Source organism: Tursiops truncatus, chromosome 2 (assembly GCF_011762595.2).
Source record: "Tursiops truncatus isolate mTurTru1 chromosome 2, mTurTru1.mat.Y, whole genome shotgun sequence".
Classification (NCBI taxonomy): domain Eukaryota; kingdom Metazoa; phylum Chordata; class Mammalia; order Artiodactyla; family Delphinidae; genus Tursiops; species Tursiops truncatus.
This window is the reverse complement of record NC_047035.1, coordinates 75376988-75392906: the sequence shown is the minus strand read 5'-3', so window position 1 is coordinate 75392906 and position 15919 is coordinate 75376988. Positions and strand designations below refer to the sequence as shown.

At 39.1% G+C, this 15919-nt stretch overlaps 1 protein-coding gene and 1 non-coding gene across 8 annotated transcripts in view; both read right to left on the bottom strand.

The window, feature by feature from the left end:
* Window positions 1-15919, bottom strand: part of CHD8 (chromodomain helicase DNA binding protein 8) — a 56640-nt gene that overhangs the window by 20014 nt on the left and 20707 nt on the right. For all 7 annotated transcript variants that reach the window (XR_012330032.1, XM_019935137.3, XM_019935141.3 and 4 more), the window contains exons 4-11: window positions 15291-15676; window positions 14187-14301; window positions 8366-8548; window positions 8216-8284; window positions 7802-7857; window positions 7171-7288; window positions 3004-3087; window positions 301-438 (exon numbers count right to left, since the gene is read on the bottom strand). Coding sequence is in view for 6 of the 7 variants with exons in the window: in XM_019935137.3 (XP_019790696.1) it covers window positions 301-438; window positions 3004-3087; window positions 7171-7288; window positions 7802-7857; window positions 8216-8284; window positions 8366-8548; window positions 14187-14301; window positions 15291-15676 (1149 nt within the window). In the remaining variant the exon portion in view is untranslated. The remainder of the gene's footprint in view (window positions 1-300; window positions 439-3003; window positions 3088-7170; window positions 7289-7801; window positions 7858-8215; window positions 8285-8365; window positions 8549-14186; window positions 14302-15290; window positions 15677-15919) is intronic.
* On the bottom strand, window positions 13044-13116 carry TRNAD-GUC (transfer RNA aspartic acid (anticodon GUC)). The gene has a single exon. It is a non-coding gene; the product is annotated as a tRNA-Asp (tRNA).

The following is a 15919-nucleotide window of genomic DNA, read 5'->3' as shown; positions in this document are numbered from 1 at the left end:
TTTTTTCAAGTGTTAACAATGGTACTATTTATCTTTTAGACATAAACACTGAAATGTTACACATAAAATGAAGGAATCTGAGATTTATTTTAAAATAATCTGGGAAATGGGGAAATGAGTAGGTAGAGAAATATGTGAAACAAGATTGGCTATGTGTTCATTAAAGTTGGGTGACGGGTGCATTATACTACTTCTTCAACTTTTATATATGTTTGAAAATTTCCATAATAAAAAGCTAAAACAAAGAAAATTAAATCATTGCCTATATGGACTTTACAATCTAAATGCAGATATACTTACCACCCTTTTGAGTTCTGGGTGCCTTGACTGGATCCGTTTAAATTCTCGAATCTTGCCCTCATCAACATCCTCTTTTAGCTCCCATGTACTATCCTCATAGGGCAGAGAGCACCATTTTACCAAGTAGTAAATTACAGGCTAAGAGAGAAAAAAGCCAAAGCCTTAATGAAACGAACGATTCTGTGTTCTCTGCCGTGATTAAAAGATAAGAATTTGACTAAAGAATCAGATCACAAAGTGTCAATATCTAAAAAGGTGCCAAAAAAGTCAGGCTGAAAACACCAGACAGAGGCTCACCTGCTGATGCACTGTCCTATTTATGGCTCTGATCCTGTTTCCAGACAATTTATCAGAATCTGAAAGTGAAATTTCTACCCAGCACTATCTAGAACACTAAGCACTGAAACATTAGGCTCATCAACCAAGCAGATTATACAAACAAAAAAAATCCTTTATTGTGTTCAATTAGATTGAAATTGAATTGTTGAACTGAATTAATTATTGTTAATTATTGAATTAAAAGATATGGTAGCCCTGTTTCATACTATCCTCCTGGCACCAAATTTGATACAGTAGAAGCCAGGCTACTGTAGAAGCAAAGAACAGGTTAAATCCATAGGAGCAGAGCAGGACTGAAATCACTGGGCTTCTGAGCTCCTGGAGCTCTCAGCGCAGATGCTGTTTCAAAGAGCAGCCATATGGTGGTAAAGAGATTTTCTTGCGAGCCCCAGGAAGCTAGGAGATAACTGCAAGAGGTATCCCCGAAGAGGGCTAAGAATGAAGAGGAAGGGGAAATGCTGAAGCTCCAACTATGGTGCTATGCTCTATGTAGGCATTCTAGTGCACGGGACGGGGCAGTGACCAGTGGTAATATGGCTCCTATTCTCACTACTCAAGATGACTGATCACGGACCGGACTGCATTTCCATATTTGGTTTATATGAATCGAGAAGAATTAGACTGGGCCTAGTGTAATCACCAGGAAATCTCTAATTATCAACTCACAGAATACCCCTTAAAACAGCCAGCAAGAAGTATGAAGATATGTGTCTCAATAGAGATATAGATCAAGGAATACCTAGAATTAATGTAATTTCTCTTTGACCTTTTTCTTTACTGTAGTGACTCAGGTCACTTTCTACATAAAGACATTTGTCCACGTCACATATTTCCGGCACCCTTACTCTTCCAAGGACTTTAATATTTATTTCCACTATTGGGTAACGTAATAAGGATGACAAACTCATTTTGGAGAGGAGGGGGAAATGGGCAAACATAACGTTTTTATCCAATACTGGGAACATAAATTACAGTACCAGGGTACTAAAACACTTTCATCTGTCATACTGGTCCCAATACATTCCAGAGGAGCCTAATCAAAGTCCAATTACTTTTGGAAGATGAAGGTGTAAGTATAGTGATAGAGAGCATAAGATTTTCAAGGCTGGGAAGGCTGAGATCCTGAAAGCGATGAGAATAATTTAACAGTAGCTAACCTGTCCTGACTAATAACTGGTCCATTCCACTCTCACCTCCCACAAATGAACAATAAGCAGTAATTCCCACCCCTAACCCCAAAAGCAGAAGATATGTTTTCTGAGGCATTCTTCTTAGGATTTAAAGACACTCAATTGTAACGGGCCTTGGATATCTAAGGTTCTATCTGAGAAACGCTGAAGGCTTGTAAAATAAACTGGGAATTTTACAGAGGGAAGACTTTGCCTCTTAGGCCCTGTACAGATGATATATGGGAGCAAGTCATTTAGCTTGTGAGTGAGTCCAGCCCACCATCCAGCACTGATGTCTTAACAAGGCTCTGCTACCCACTCTGTAAGCAGTGACTGAAGTGAGGACAACTGGATGAAATGTGGCCCTGCAAAGTTAAACCAACAACTATGACTTGAAGTGAGAAGAGTTCTAACAAAAAGGCGGGTCATGGCCTAAGTAAATTTAAATTTAAATTTAAATGAGAGCAATGCTGAATTCACTGGTGGCTTAGATCTATACAACTCTTATTTGGAAAATGAAAAAAAGTGATTAATGAAAACATATCACCTAGTGTTTTAACATATCTAAAATCAGCTACCCAATCTAAGAAAGCTTTAGTGCTGTGGTTCCCAAATCAAACTATGCATGAGAAGCCCTTGGAGAACCAACTTAAAAATACAGATCTCTGGATCCCACCCTAGATGTACTGAATCTGAACCTGTGGGAATAGGACCTCACATTTGTTTAAAGGTGCTGACACAAATGCAGTGTATCTGTTTTAGTGACAAATGAAAATGCATTTAACTGATGCTAAGTACAGGAAATAATTCTCAACAACATGAAGAAAGCTATGAGTCTATGCAAGTATTTTTATATTCACAAATTTGGAGATTCGTAAAGTATCCCTTTCTCCATCCCCACCTCTCACCCCCAACTGAAGGTCAAGGGTCTCCCATATAAAATCTGTGAGAAAATGAGGCCAAGGTTAATGAGTCTCTGTAAAACAGCTCCCAGATATTTGAGAATCTTTCGTTTTAGCCTCTCTCTGTTCTCCTTTACCTTCCCAGTATCATTCTAAGTATCTCTCAGAAAAATTCAAAAGTACCTTTTCAGTCCAAGAAATTTTTCAGCCATATCTGAAAAATAAAGGATGGGCAAGCAGACAGGCAGAAATCTTTAAGAGGCCTTTCATGTTCCTCCACGCCCCCAACTCACCTCCCCATTGTCCTTGTCAATGCTGTGAGACTCATCCAATATCCTATCCACCTCTACATAGTCTGGGTTGAAGGGCTCTTCATCCTAGAGGAATTATGAAATCAAACAATAAGACCAAAAGATCACTGTCCAGGAAACACACTCCTCCATGCAACCTTTAGCTGATAACCCTACTTCAAAATTTATTAAGAGAAAAGAAGGGAGTTCCCCATTTTCATAATACCACATCCTACACACTTACCTGTATTTGCATCTATCCTCTTGCCTGTTACCAGATAAAGTGTCACTGCTCCCTAACAGAGGCCATTCTCTCCATATATGCTTTGGATTCCATTCCTTCTTGCCTTCTTAGGAATCTCTCTCTACTGGAGCATGCCCATAACATACAACCATGCTTGACTATTTCTCATCTTTTCTTTAATTAATTAATTTATTTATTTTGGCTGCGCTGGGTCTTCATTGCAGTGCGTGGGCTCTTCATTGTGGCACACAGTCTTCTCTAGTTGCGGCACACAGGCTCTCTAGTCGCGGCATGTGGGCTCTCTAGTTGCGGCACGCAGTCTCTCTAGTTGCGGTGCGTGGGCTCTAGAGAGCATGGGCTTAGTTGCGGTATGTGGGATCTTAGTTCTCCAACCAGGCAACTTCACGTCTTAAAAAGACCTCCCTGACTCTACATCCCCCTCCAACTATTCTTTTGTTCTGCTTCATACCCAAACTTTTCCAAGAGTTTTAAACACACAGTACCTCCATTTCATCACCTCCTTCACTTATTTGTCCACCCATTCCACTCTTCTTTCTACTTCCATCACACAATGAAACTACTCTTGTCGAGGTTATTAATGATCTCCAAATTGCCAAACATAATGGAAACGTTTCTGTACTCACCTTAATTTACCTATACAAAGTATTAAACAATTCATCATTCTCTCCCCAAAGCACTCTCTTCCCTAGGCTTTTCTGAGACACCATATTCTCTTCGGTAGCCTTTATTTTGGTTTCACTTTTTGTTTTGGCCAATTCTCAGTCACCTTCACTGGCTCTTTTTTTCCTAAGTCACTGGTATCCAACTTTGGGTGGTATCCCAAGATAAATAACCCAAGGCTTCAAAGAAAGATCTCCAAGAAACCTTAAGGAAAAAACTCTTTCTTTCTTAAGACACTTTCCCCCTGATTTTTGTGACATATCTTTTTCCTAATCTTTCTCCTACCACTCTGGCAAACAGTCCCTTCTTCACCTGGTCCTCTAAATTTGTGAGAATTGCTTAAGGATTGGCCCTGGGCTTACATCCATTGCCTTATAGAAAGAAATTTTTAAAAGTACAGAACTATTAGAAAGTATAGAACTTTCCCCAGGGTGACTCTATTCATTATTAAGGCTTTAATAATTATGTATATGCTGATACATTCCAAAGTTAAACTGCAGCCTAAAAAACCCAGATTTGTATATCTATCTCCTTGATAGAAATGTGTTACAGAATTTTAAGCTTAACATGGTCTAAACTAAAATCTTGATTTTCCCCAAATCAGTTGCTTCTAAAATCTTCCATTCTTTAATAAATGACTCTACCTCAAGCCATTTGCTCAGACCAGAAACCTATCTATATAAGCCGTCGCACCAAAACCTGTCAATTCTACTTTAAAGTAAACTCAAATCTATCCATTCTCTCTAACCACTGAAAGCACTCTGCTATAAGCCTTAATTTCTCATCTAGAAAACTTCAACAGCCTCCTTACTGCTCATCCTACTTTCACGCTTACTCTTCTCCAATCCAAAGTCTAGATGATCTTTTTTTTTAATAAATTTTATTTATTTATTTATGGCTGTGTTGGGTCTTCGTTGCTGTGCACAGTCTTTCTCTAGTTGTGGCAAGTGGGGGCTACTCTTCGTTGTGGTGCGCGGGCTTCTCATTGCGGTGGCTTCTCTTGTTGCAGAGCGCAGGCTCTAGAGCGCCGGCTCAGTAGTTGTGGTGCACGGGCTCTGTTGCTCTGCAGCATGTGGGATCTTCCCGGACCAGGGCTCGAACCCGTGTCCCCTGTGTTGGTGGGGAGATTCTTAACCACTGCGCCATCAGGGAAACCCTAGATGATCTTTTAAAAATGAAAATTGGGGCTTCCCTGGTGGCGCAGTGGTTGAGAGTCTGCCTGCCGATGCAGGGGACACGGGTTCGTGCCCCAGTCTGGGAAGATCCCACATGCCGCGGGGCGGCTAGGCCCGTGAGCCATGGCCGCTGAGCCTGCGCGTCCGGAGCCTGTGCTCTGCAATGGGAGAGGCCACAACAGTGAGAGGCCCGCGTACTGCAAAAAAAAAAAAAAAGGAAATTGGATGTGCTTTCACCTGTTTTAAATAGTCCAGTGTTTTCCCTCTTTGCACTTAGAATAAAAACAAAACTAAAAGGTCTATAAGCACCTGCTTGCCTAAATTTCTGATCTCATTTCGGGCCACTCACTGTCTATCGTACATCAATCCCACTGTCCTTTCAGTTCCTCATCCTGTCTCAGGGCTTTCATATATTGCTATTTCCCATGCCAGGGATACTATTTACATGTGTTCATGGTCTTGCTAACTCATTCATAATTCAATTCTCAGTGAAGTCTTCACTGATTATCCAAAGTAGGCATTTTTTTATTAGGTCTTCCTGTGCTCTTTCTTTCCTGGCACTTACCACAATTTGAATTATTTTTAAATCTCTCTCTCTCCCCATTAGACAGTGAGCTACATGAGAACACAGACCATGTGTGATTTGCTTACCATAGTGACTAGCACATAATAAACAATGAATAAATGAATAATTGATTTGGTTAAATGGCCTACCTATAAAGGCAAAACTGGCATACAAGCCAGTTAGCAGAGCTTGGCTCAAGGGTCACAAATTATATATCTAATACCAACTGGAATGGGATTAGTTTCATCATACATTTCTCAAATTAGGCTTTAAAAGAACATAGACCAAAAAACAAAGAAACCCCCACGACACAATTATCATTATTTTCATATAAAAAGATATTATAAAACCTACATGGCCCGACTTGCCCTCTCCAAGTGATGTGGAAAATAACTCATTTATTGGTAAACCTGGTGATATAGTTTTTTCAGATGTATTTGGCCACAGCTGGGTTTTTTTGCTGAAGCTATACATTATTCCTTCTTTCTCTCTTTCTTACTAGCTCCTCTTTAGGTTTTTTTTTTTAAATAAATTTATTTATTTTTTGGCTGCATTGGGTCTTTGTTGCTGCACGTGAGCTTTCTCTAGTTGTAGCCAGCGGGGGCTACTCTTCGTTGCGGTGCACGGGCTTCTCACTGCAGTGGCTTCTCTTGTTGCAGAGCACGGGCTCTAGGTGTGCGGGTTTCAGTAGTTGTGGTGTGTGGGCTCAGTAGTTGTGGCACACAGGCTCAGCAGTTGTGGCACATGGGCTCTAGAGTGCAAGCTCAGTAGTTGTGGCGCACGGGCTTAGTCGCTCCACAGCATGTGGGATCTTCCCGGACCAGGGTTCAAACCCGTGTCCCCTGCACTGGCAGGTGGATTCTTAACCACTGTGCCACCAGGGAAGTCCTCCTCTTTAGGTCTTAAGAAGCTTTGAGAAAGAAAATTCTTCTTCTCAAGGCACTCAGTAATGAAAAATCCCATTTTGGGAAAGGTATATGCATACAAAGCTTTCAAAGCAAAATCGAGAGTTAAAATACAGCTCAAGAGACCCTTACAGATGTTCCAGTACTTAACTAGTAGTAACACTGGGTATGGTGTATTAAAGCTCCTTTATCACTATTTCTAGTTATACTGGATTAGAAATTTGAGAAAATAAATGTTCTCTCTTAATGATATGGTTGCTTCTGTCTACAGATACCATCAACTGCTGAAGACTGACATTAGAGGGAGAAGAATGCCGCAAGTGGACCAGAGGTCAGTTTACCATCTGTTCTGAAAATACTTCATGAATATCAAAAAACTCAATTTCCAAGTACCCTATAACTTATAAAAATACCATATTTAGACCTGGTAAAACAAAGCCTGGGGCAATTAAGTAAGAAAAGTCCAACGATCAAAATGAACACTTTATACCCATATATACAAAGCAACTATGAGTCTTTTGAAGAATCAGTCAAGGTTGATAACCCCAGTAATTTATGCTTCTATGAAATAAATGATAGGCAATACCTATTCCTAATTACCTCATGGAAGAAGTGTCTCATCTGAGCCATTTTGGTTTTGAAGCGCTTTAGTTTTTGATGGATCCTCTTATCCTTCTCTAGTTGGGAGATGGTAGCCCACTCACAATGTAGATAGGAGCTAAAGGGGATGGAAATAGCCAGTCACAGTGTGAGAAAGGGGAATTGGTCAGCTAGTGTCTGAGATGTGGGGATTAGCCAGAAGCAGACATAAGACTATGTGCTTCAATGGGGAGACAGTCTCTTAGGTCAGTGCTTCTTAAACTTGATTTTGCACACAAACCACCTGGTCTAGGGTAGGCTTGAAAGTTCACATTTCTAACAGGCACCCAACTGATGCTAATTCTGCTGGTCCACGGATCACACTCTGAGTAGCAAGGTCTTAATCTTAGACTAACGTAAAGAGGATTTTACAAGGGATTTTATCAGGAACCATCCTCACCCCACCTTTCTGCAGGTAAATATAAAGAGTCAATTCCTGAGCTTCTCTCTGAATAGACATTTTCCTCACCAAAAACAGGCGAGGAGACTATAAAAAAAGGGACACATTCCCACCCAGGATAGACTATACAGGAGAACTTTTTAGAACCCTGAGGAATTTGGGGTGAAAAGCTTTTTTGCACAGATCACATACTAGTTCTTGTACTTGACAAAGAATTCTTCTGCTTCAGTATATTGTCCAGAAGGAAGCTGAGAAGAAAGAAATTACAGTTACTAAACTTATTTGTCAAAGAGAACTTTTCATTTTAACACACACGGTAGAGCTTCATACCAATGCTCCCAGAATATATTACTGACTAAGGGATTAAAGAACTTAATCTGGTATTTCAATGCTGGAGGCTTGACAGCTGGAGAAAATAAGCCCTTTTCCAGTTTAAACAAATAAGCGAAAGAAGTGGCAATAAGACAGTTCCTACTTTCCACCTAACTTTTCTCCACCATCTCTTGTAACTACACTGTAGCAATATAGCCTGACATCCAAAGGTGCTCATTACATACAGCCTGTAACTGCAGCATTATGGGCTGACATTAAAAATAGAGGCCTCACCTCCTTCTTCACAATACGCATAGAAAGCACTTTGTCTACAATGGCTGCATCTTCTTCACTGGGATTCTCCTGTAGCAAAAGATGCAGTCAGTCAACAGAGATTGTGAGCAGCAAGACAAAGGTCTCAAATTGCTTAAGTTCTCAGCTTACCACAAAGAACTGCATGGAAGGCAAAGTCTCGCCATCTGGTTCCTGCACTGGCTCAGGCAGGATAGGCTCAGTTTTGATTGGACCAGTTACATCTACTTCTTCTTCTTCTTCATCATCTGTGATCTTTATATCCAGATCCTCTGTATATTTTTTCCGTTTAACTTGGCGGTTTGAGCGTCTCTTCTATAGAGGCAAAAATGGTTAAAATAATTGCTTGGGTCTCTCAAGGAGAAAACCTTTAAAACTATTCGCCTATAGTCATATACTTAGATTTGACTCCAAAATCTCTATGAAAAATTAAACCAAAAGATGATAAATAGCTTATTTATCAAATTATGTGATGTCAAATCATGTAACTTATTCTATGTACTGAATATATATTAACTTGCTGAATTGTTTTATCAAAGTATCAGATTCCACCTGAAAGTAACCTATTGGCAAGGGGCTCTTAAAAAACTGAAACAGGACTCTCAACCTGCAGAGTGCAATGAACTTCACAGGAGGAGCAACCCTGGAGTGCAAAGGTGCAAGAACATTTTGTTTCTAATTGTTTTAGTTTAGTTTTAGTTTTAGTTCTAAAGTTTTTTTGTTTGTTTTAATAAATAGGATCATACTGTATGTATTGTTCTGCTGCTTACTTTTCTGTTAGCATTTTTCTTGGAGATGTTTTCCATATCAATACATTTCAAATCTGCCTTATTCTTTCAAATGGTTGAGTAAAAGATTTTTTAATTAAATAATCTAAGTAATACTTGCAGCTCATGATAAAAAAATTAGGAAGGATGGAGAGACAAAATTATTATTTTTCAATCATGATTATAACCCCTGGAAAACCCAAAATCAAATGAGTCATTAGAAGCAGAACTACTGAAAATGAGTAAACTTGCTTGGCATAAAATTAATTTTTAAAAATCAATAGCATTCTTATAGAGACTAAGGCAGAAAATACAATAAAAGAAAATATTCTTTTTCTGAGAAAATATTAATTATCTTAAGCATTAAATTTAGTAAGAAATATATAAAATCTATGTGAAGAAAACTTTAAAGCGCTATAGGACATTAAAAGAGAGTTGAATAAATAGTGAAATATATACACCCTCCCTAATCACATAAATTTGAAAAACAAAATTAACAGAATTTTTTAATTAGATAAGCTGATTCTAAAATTCAAATGGAGAACTAAATATCTAAGAATAACCAGGAAAAATATGAAAAAGTATACTTGGCCTTACCAGATATTAAGGACAATATAAAGCTATACTAATTAACACAACTTGGTACCTCTCCAAGAAGAGATAAACAAGTCAAGGAAATAATGTTCAGATATAGACTAAAATACTTATGTGGATTTAGAACATGATAAAAACAGAACTTCTAATCAGTGAGGAAAAAGTGGATTATTCTATAAAATGGGATTGAAAACAGATGACTAGCCGTCTAGTGGATGTAAGAAACAAATCTACAAAAAGACTGCAAGATTTAAAAGTTAAAAAAAAAGACATAAAATTTCTAAAAGAAGATGTGGAAGAATTTTTTTTTATAATCCTGGAGTAGAGAAGGTGTTTCTAATAAATTGATCAATTTGACCTTGTAAAAAGTTTAAGATATCTGAGTAATATCAATATAATCCATCATAAACAAAGTTGAGACAAGTAATAAACTAGAGAAAAAATGCCATATGATACATTTCCCAAGCATAAAGAGGTCTTTTGAATCACTAAGAAAAAGATCAACACAATAGAAATATGGGCAAATAACATAAATAGTTCATAGAAAAAAACAGAATGGCTTTTAGTGTAAAATGATGCTCACACTCAGAATAAAATTGTTACAACTGAAAACTAAACTGAGATCCCCCTTTTTTTTTCTCTTGCACCTAACCGAGTGGCAAAAATCAGAAAGTTGGATCAAATATTTGAAACAGGAACGCACACATTGTTGGTGAGAGTACACACTGGCATGAAGAAAATTTCTATAGAAGAAAATTTGACAATACCCTTTGATCCAACAATTCCACTTCAAAGATATTATCCTACAGATAAATTTGCACATATATACAAATCTCTGTAGCATTACTTGTGGTAGTAGAAGACCAGAGAAAACCTAAATGCCTATCAACAGGGGATTGGTTAAACAAATTACGCTATAGTCAAAATATATGAAGTGACAGTGGAACTCTCACTGCTGGTGGAAGTGTAAAATGACACAATCACTTCGGAAGCTGGCAGATTCTTATAAAGTTAAATGGTTAAATGTTTAACTACCCCACAGTCTATCAACTCCTGGGAATTTAGCTATGAGAAGTGAAAACCTATGTCCACAAAGTATGTGTACTGAGACGGTTCATTGCAGGCTTACTCATAACAGCTCCAAATTGGGAACAAACCAAATGTCTAATAGAATGAATAAACACTGTGCTATATTCATAAATAAAACTGTTTCTCAAGAAAAAAAAAAGAATGAACTTCAGATACATCAACAACATGAATAAATCTGAACAACATTATGCTGAAAAAAGTGAGACCCAAGAGTACATACTACGTGATTCCATTTACATGAAGTTCAAGAACAGGCTAAGTTTAATCTATGGTAATAAAAAGGGGCACAATGGTTGCCTATGTGGAGGTGTGGGGGAGAGGATGGTGAACTGACTGAAAAGAGGGTACAATGGAACTTTCTGGGATGATGGAACACGGGATGTCATTAAATAATCTCTCGGGGCTTCCCTGGTGGCGCAGTGGTTGAGAGTCCGCCTGCCGATGCAGGGGACGCGGGTTTGTGCCCCGGTCTGGGAGGATCCCACATGCCGCGGAGCGGCTGGGCCCGTGAGCCATGGCCACTGGGCCTGCGCGTCCGGAGCCTGTGCTCTGCAATGGGAGAGGCCACAACCGTGAGGGGCCCGTGTACTGCAAAAAATAAAAAAATAATCTCTCTACTTTGGTGTATATTTCAAATTTTTCATAATAGAAAACAGAGTGTGAGGAAGAATGGCTAGATCTATCTTTTTGATAAAGAACTACCTTCAAGATATATTGTTGGAGAAAAAAAGCAACAGTACAGAAGAGTAGGTATGGAATACATACAGTAAGTGGTAGTGGAATTAGAGTGCTCATGGAAGTAAAGAATATTTCTGGAAAGATACACAAAAATAGTAACAGAGGTTACCTCTGGAGAAAAGACCTAGGGGACTGTGAGGTCTCCATTGCCAACACTGGTATTAACCAATGTTGTGGGCTTAATTGTATCCCCTCAAATTCTTATGTTGAAATCCTAACCCCTGGTACCTCAGAATGTGACTGTATTTGAAGACAGGGCATTTAGAGAGGTGATTAAGTTAGGGTGGGCACTGATTCAACTGGATTTGTGTCCTTAAAAGAGGAGGGAATTTGGACACACGCAAAGACACCAGGGATATACGCACTGAGGAAAGACCATGTGCGGACACAGTGAGAAGGTAGCCCTCTGCAAGCCAAGGAGAGAGGTCTCAGAGGTAACCAGACCTGCTGACCTCTTGATCTTGGACTTCTAGCCTTTAGAACTGTGAGAAAATAAATTTCTGTTGTTTAAGCTACCCAATCTGTGGTATTTTGTATTGGCAACCCTAGCATATTAATACACCACTTTTGAAATTTTTTAAATCTTTGTATTTCTTGTATCACAAAGATTTGCCTTCAGTTTGTTTTATTTAACCCTTTGTTTATTTAACAAACACATATATAACTCTTACTAAGCTCTCTTACCTAAACACTGTTCTATGTGCTTTATAAACATTTACATTTAAGCCTCCTAACAACCCTACTTGGTAGATGTTACTATCTGCATTTTAGAGATGAGGAAATTGAGACACCAAGAGGTTAAGTAAACTTGCCTGAAGTGACAATGTTAGTGAACAGTAGCGTTAAGATGAGAACCCAAGAAATCTTGCTCCAGTCTGTGGTCTTAACCACTATGCTGTTTAGAGAATTTTGTTGTTGTTGCACATGCGTAATTTTTTTTAAAAATATATTTATTAATTTTTGGCTGCATTGGGTCTTCGTTGCTGCGCACGGGCTTTCTCTAGTTGCGGCGAGCAGGGACTACTCTTTGGGCTTCTCATTGTGGTGGCTTCTCTTGTTGCAAAGCACAGGCTCTAGGCACGCGGGCTTCAGTAGTTGTGGCACTCAGGCTCAGTAGTTGTGGCTCGCGGGCTCTAGAGCGCAAGCTCAGCAGTTGTGGCACACAGGCTTAGCTGCTCCACCGCACGTGGGATCTTCCCAGACCAAGGATCGAACCCATGTCCCCTGCATTGGCAGGCGGATTCTCAACCACTGCACCACCAGGGAAGTCCCATGCATAATTTTTATACAGTTAAATGTATCGATCTTTCCCTTTATGACTTCTGAATTTTAATACTCTCCTTAGAAAGATCTACCTGATTTTACAATTATTTAAAAAAAAACTTATCCATGTTTTATAAAGGTTCATGATTTCAATTTTTGCATTTAGACCCTTGATTAAACTAGAAATTGTTTTTGTTAAAGAGTAATGCAAGAAATCCAATTTTATTTATTTTTTCCTAAATGTGTAGCTAGTTGTCCTAACTTAATTTATTAAATAATCTTTCTTTCCATTGATTTTATTTTTTTATTTTTTATTTATTTATTTTTTTTGGCTGCACCACACGGCTTGCAGATCTTAGTTCCCAGACCAGGGATTGAACCTGGGCCCTCGGAAGTGACAGTGCAGAGTCCTAACCACTGGACAACCAGGGAATTCCCTCCACTGATAAATGGCCTTTTAACTCATATACTAACTTCTCATAACAACTATTTGAATCCTCTTCTAGACTCTATTATCTTTCACTAATCTCTTATTTCTTCTCTAATTTTAAACTCTTAGTAGTTATTATTTCATAATGTATTCTAATGTCTGTTAAATCTAGCTTTTGCCTCATTCTCCTTTTCAAAAATGTCTTGGCTATTCTCACATGTAAACATACCCCAGAAGAACCGAAGTCTCAGTTTATCAAGGTATTGAATGCATATTAAGGAAGAGGGGATATAAAAAAATAAATAAATAAAATAAAATTCAAATCAAAAGAAAAAAAGTTAGAGGGGAGACATTTATAAAGTACTGATAGCTAGTGAGGCACCTGAGGTTTGTTTAGTCCAAACCTCCATTTTTCAAATAAAGAATTTACACATAGCTAAGTAACCTGGCCAGGCCCATTAGAGCTACTTAGAAGTACCACGGGTCTCCTGAATCATTAACAACACATTCTTTCCATGGTTGGAAACTAGAGCCAAAGATGGTACCATAAGGCAACAGAGATAGAGGACTAAAGTTCTTCTGGTCCAGCTTGTTTTATTCTCTTCCCAATGTTTCTCATCTTCAAAAGGTAGCAAAAACATTGTACCTTAAACACCCCAGTTCTCAGCACCAAAACCCTGAAGTTTTGGCAAGAATTGAAAACCCTGAAGTTTTGAAAGAAGTAAGGCAAAAGGGGGATAGCTGGACAGTTCTAAGAGAAACCAAAGTATTGCCATACCCAAAACAACAATCTTGCAGCATAATTTCATATTTGCTTAGTCTTTGAAACACTGGAATTTGAGAAAATGAATATTGCTTTTTTATAGTAATATGCTTTTTGCCTAAAAAAAATTCAAATTTAAAAGACATGACCATGACCAGATCTTGCCTCTTCTACGTTTTAGGACTACCTCTGGTTTAGAAAAACTGGTGAAATGTGCATAGGCTTTTCGTCTCTCAGTATCTATTCTTGGTCTGTCTGTCAGAAGTAAAACATGATTTTTCTCAGTAAGTTCTTCAGGGCTCCTTTTACCTGAATGCTGCTTTCTTCATCTTCCCGGGGTGATTGTGCAGGCATGACTTCCACATCTGAATTATCAGATGAGGTATTACGCTTTCTCTTCTTACCCACCACAGGAGTGATGGTGCTAAAAAGGAAAAACCAAATTCAGTTACAGTGAAGGCAAGGAAAATTTAGGAGTAAGAAAATATAATTAATCTAAACCATCACGTACAAAGTCTCCAGGCATAAGTGTCTAGATCTTCAGTCTGTGGGACACACAGCTATTGAGCAGCGTGTTTGAAAAAAGAAGACATTAGGGTTTCTAAAATACCAGCTGACCTTTACACCAGATCTGACAAATCTCTGTTACCACTGTATTCACAAATACCTGAAGAAAGGTAGAATAACACAGCAGAATGAATTCTTGACTAAGAATTACAAGGCCTTGTTTTAGTTCCAGTTCTGTCACTATGTCACTAATGTCGCTGGGCATTAGTTTCGCAAGTAGCAAACACTGATGATAACATCTGGCCTGACAGCTGTTGAGGATCAAGTAAGATACCAGATATGAAACTTGCTTTTTAAAGCTGAAAAATCCTGTACAGATATGAAGCATTATTATAATTACACCACAAAGCCTGAAGAATCTCAGGGAGTGGAAGCTAGAGAGAAAGGAGTGAAGCTACAAGACACGGAAGGAATTCTTGCCAATTGTGACAAGAATTATGTGGCAAGCCATGGTTCGGTCAAGACTGCTTAAGGCTGACAGTGGCTGCTGAAATCTCCCCAGTTCACAGATGAAATGTAAGAACAGGGCAGCTATGTCTACAGCAGCTCTCTTTTACTGGTGTGGGTGGTAGGAGGCTAGTGAGAAGTCTTCCACACAATGGTGATACAAAATCAGGAAGAATATAGAAAAACACAGGCACAGCTTTTAAATGTAACCCCTAACACAAGACTGGCTATCTTTCCCGTGCCTCGGTGTTCACTTGGGACAGAGAAAAGAAAGGCCTTATTATCTTCTAATGATAGAGAGATCACCTTGAGCTTTGTAGCTGCTGAATACAACACGAATTTTAAAATGTATGCACTATCCTCAAATGTCCCGTCAAAAGAGCAAAGGGTGGTACTTACTTTAGCTTACTCTTGCCCTTGGTTTTGGAGGTACCAGATGTTTTGCTCTTCTTTGGCTTTTCTTCCTTGAGCCTCTCCCCACTGCTCTTCTTCCTGCGTTTCTTTTCACCTTCCTCCTCAGGCCGAACGCTAGGCAACTCATCCTCATTCAGGACTCGAGGTATGTTCTGTTCGCCCCGGGCACGGGCCCTAGCAATGGCCTCCGCTACAATCCGATTTGCTTTCTCTTGCTTCTTCTGGTGCTCCAGCCTACGGTTTTCCTCGATTCCCGTCTTGCCCCCCGTATGAGGAGCAGAGCTTGCTGGTGAGGACAGAGCTGCCACTTCACTGGCACTTAGAACTTTAACTACGGAGAGCCCAGAAGAGGCCCCTTGGGAAGAGCCGGCCTACAGAAATAAAGACACTAAAATTTCAACATGCTTGTAGCTGAAAAACCTGAATAAAACAACTCTGAAGCAGGTAGGCTAGAAACGTCAGTTCTCTAATTCCTCAAGAACCAGACTCACACCAAGTCTTACTGAACCTAGAGACACATTCCCAAAAAAAAAAAAAAAAAAAGTGTTTTTTGGTGGGATGCAGATGAGAAAAGGCAAGAACTGTGCCAAATTAACCTTCAATATACTTAAGCC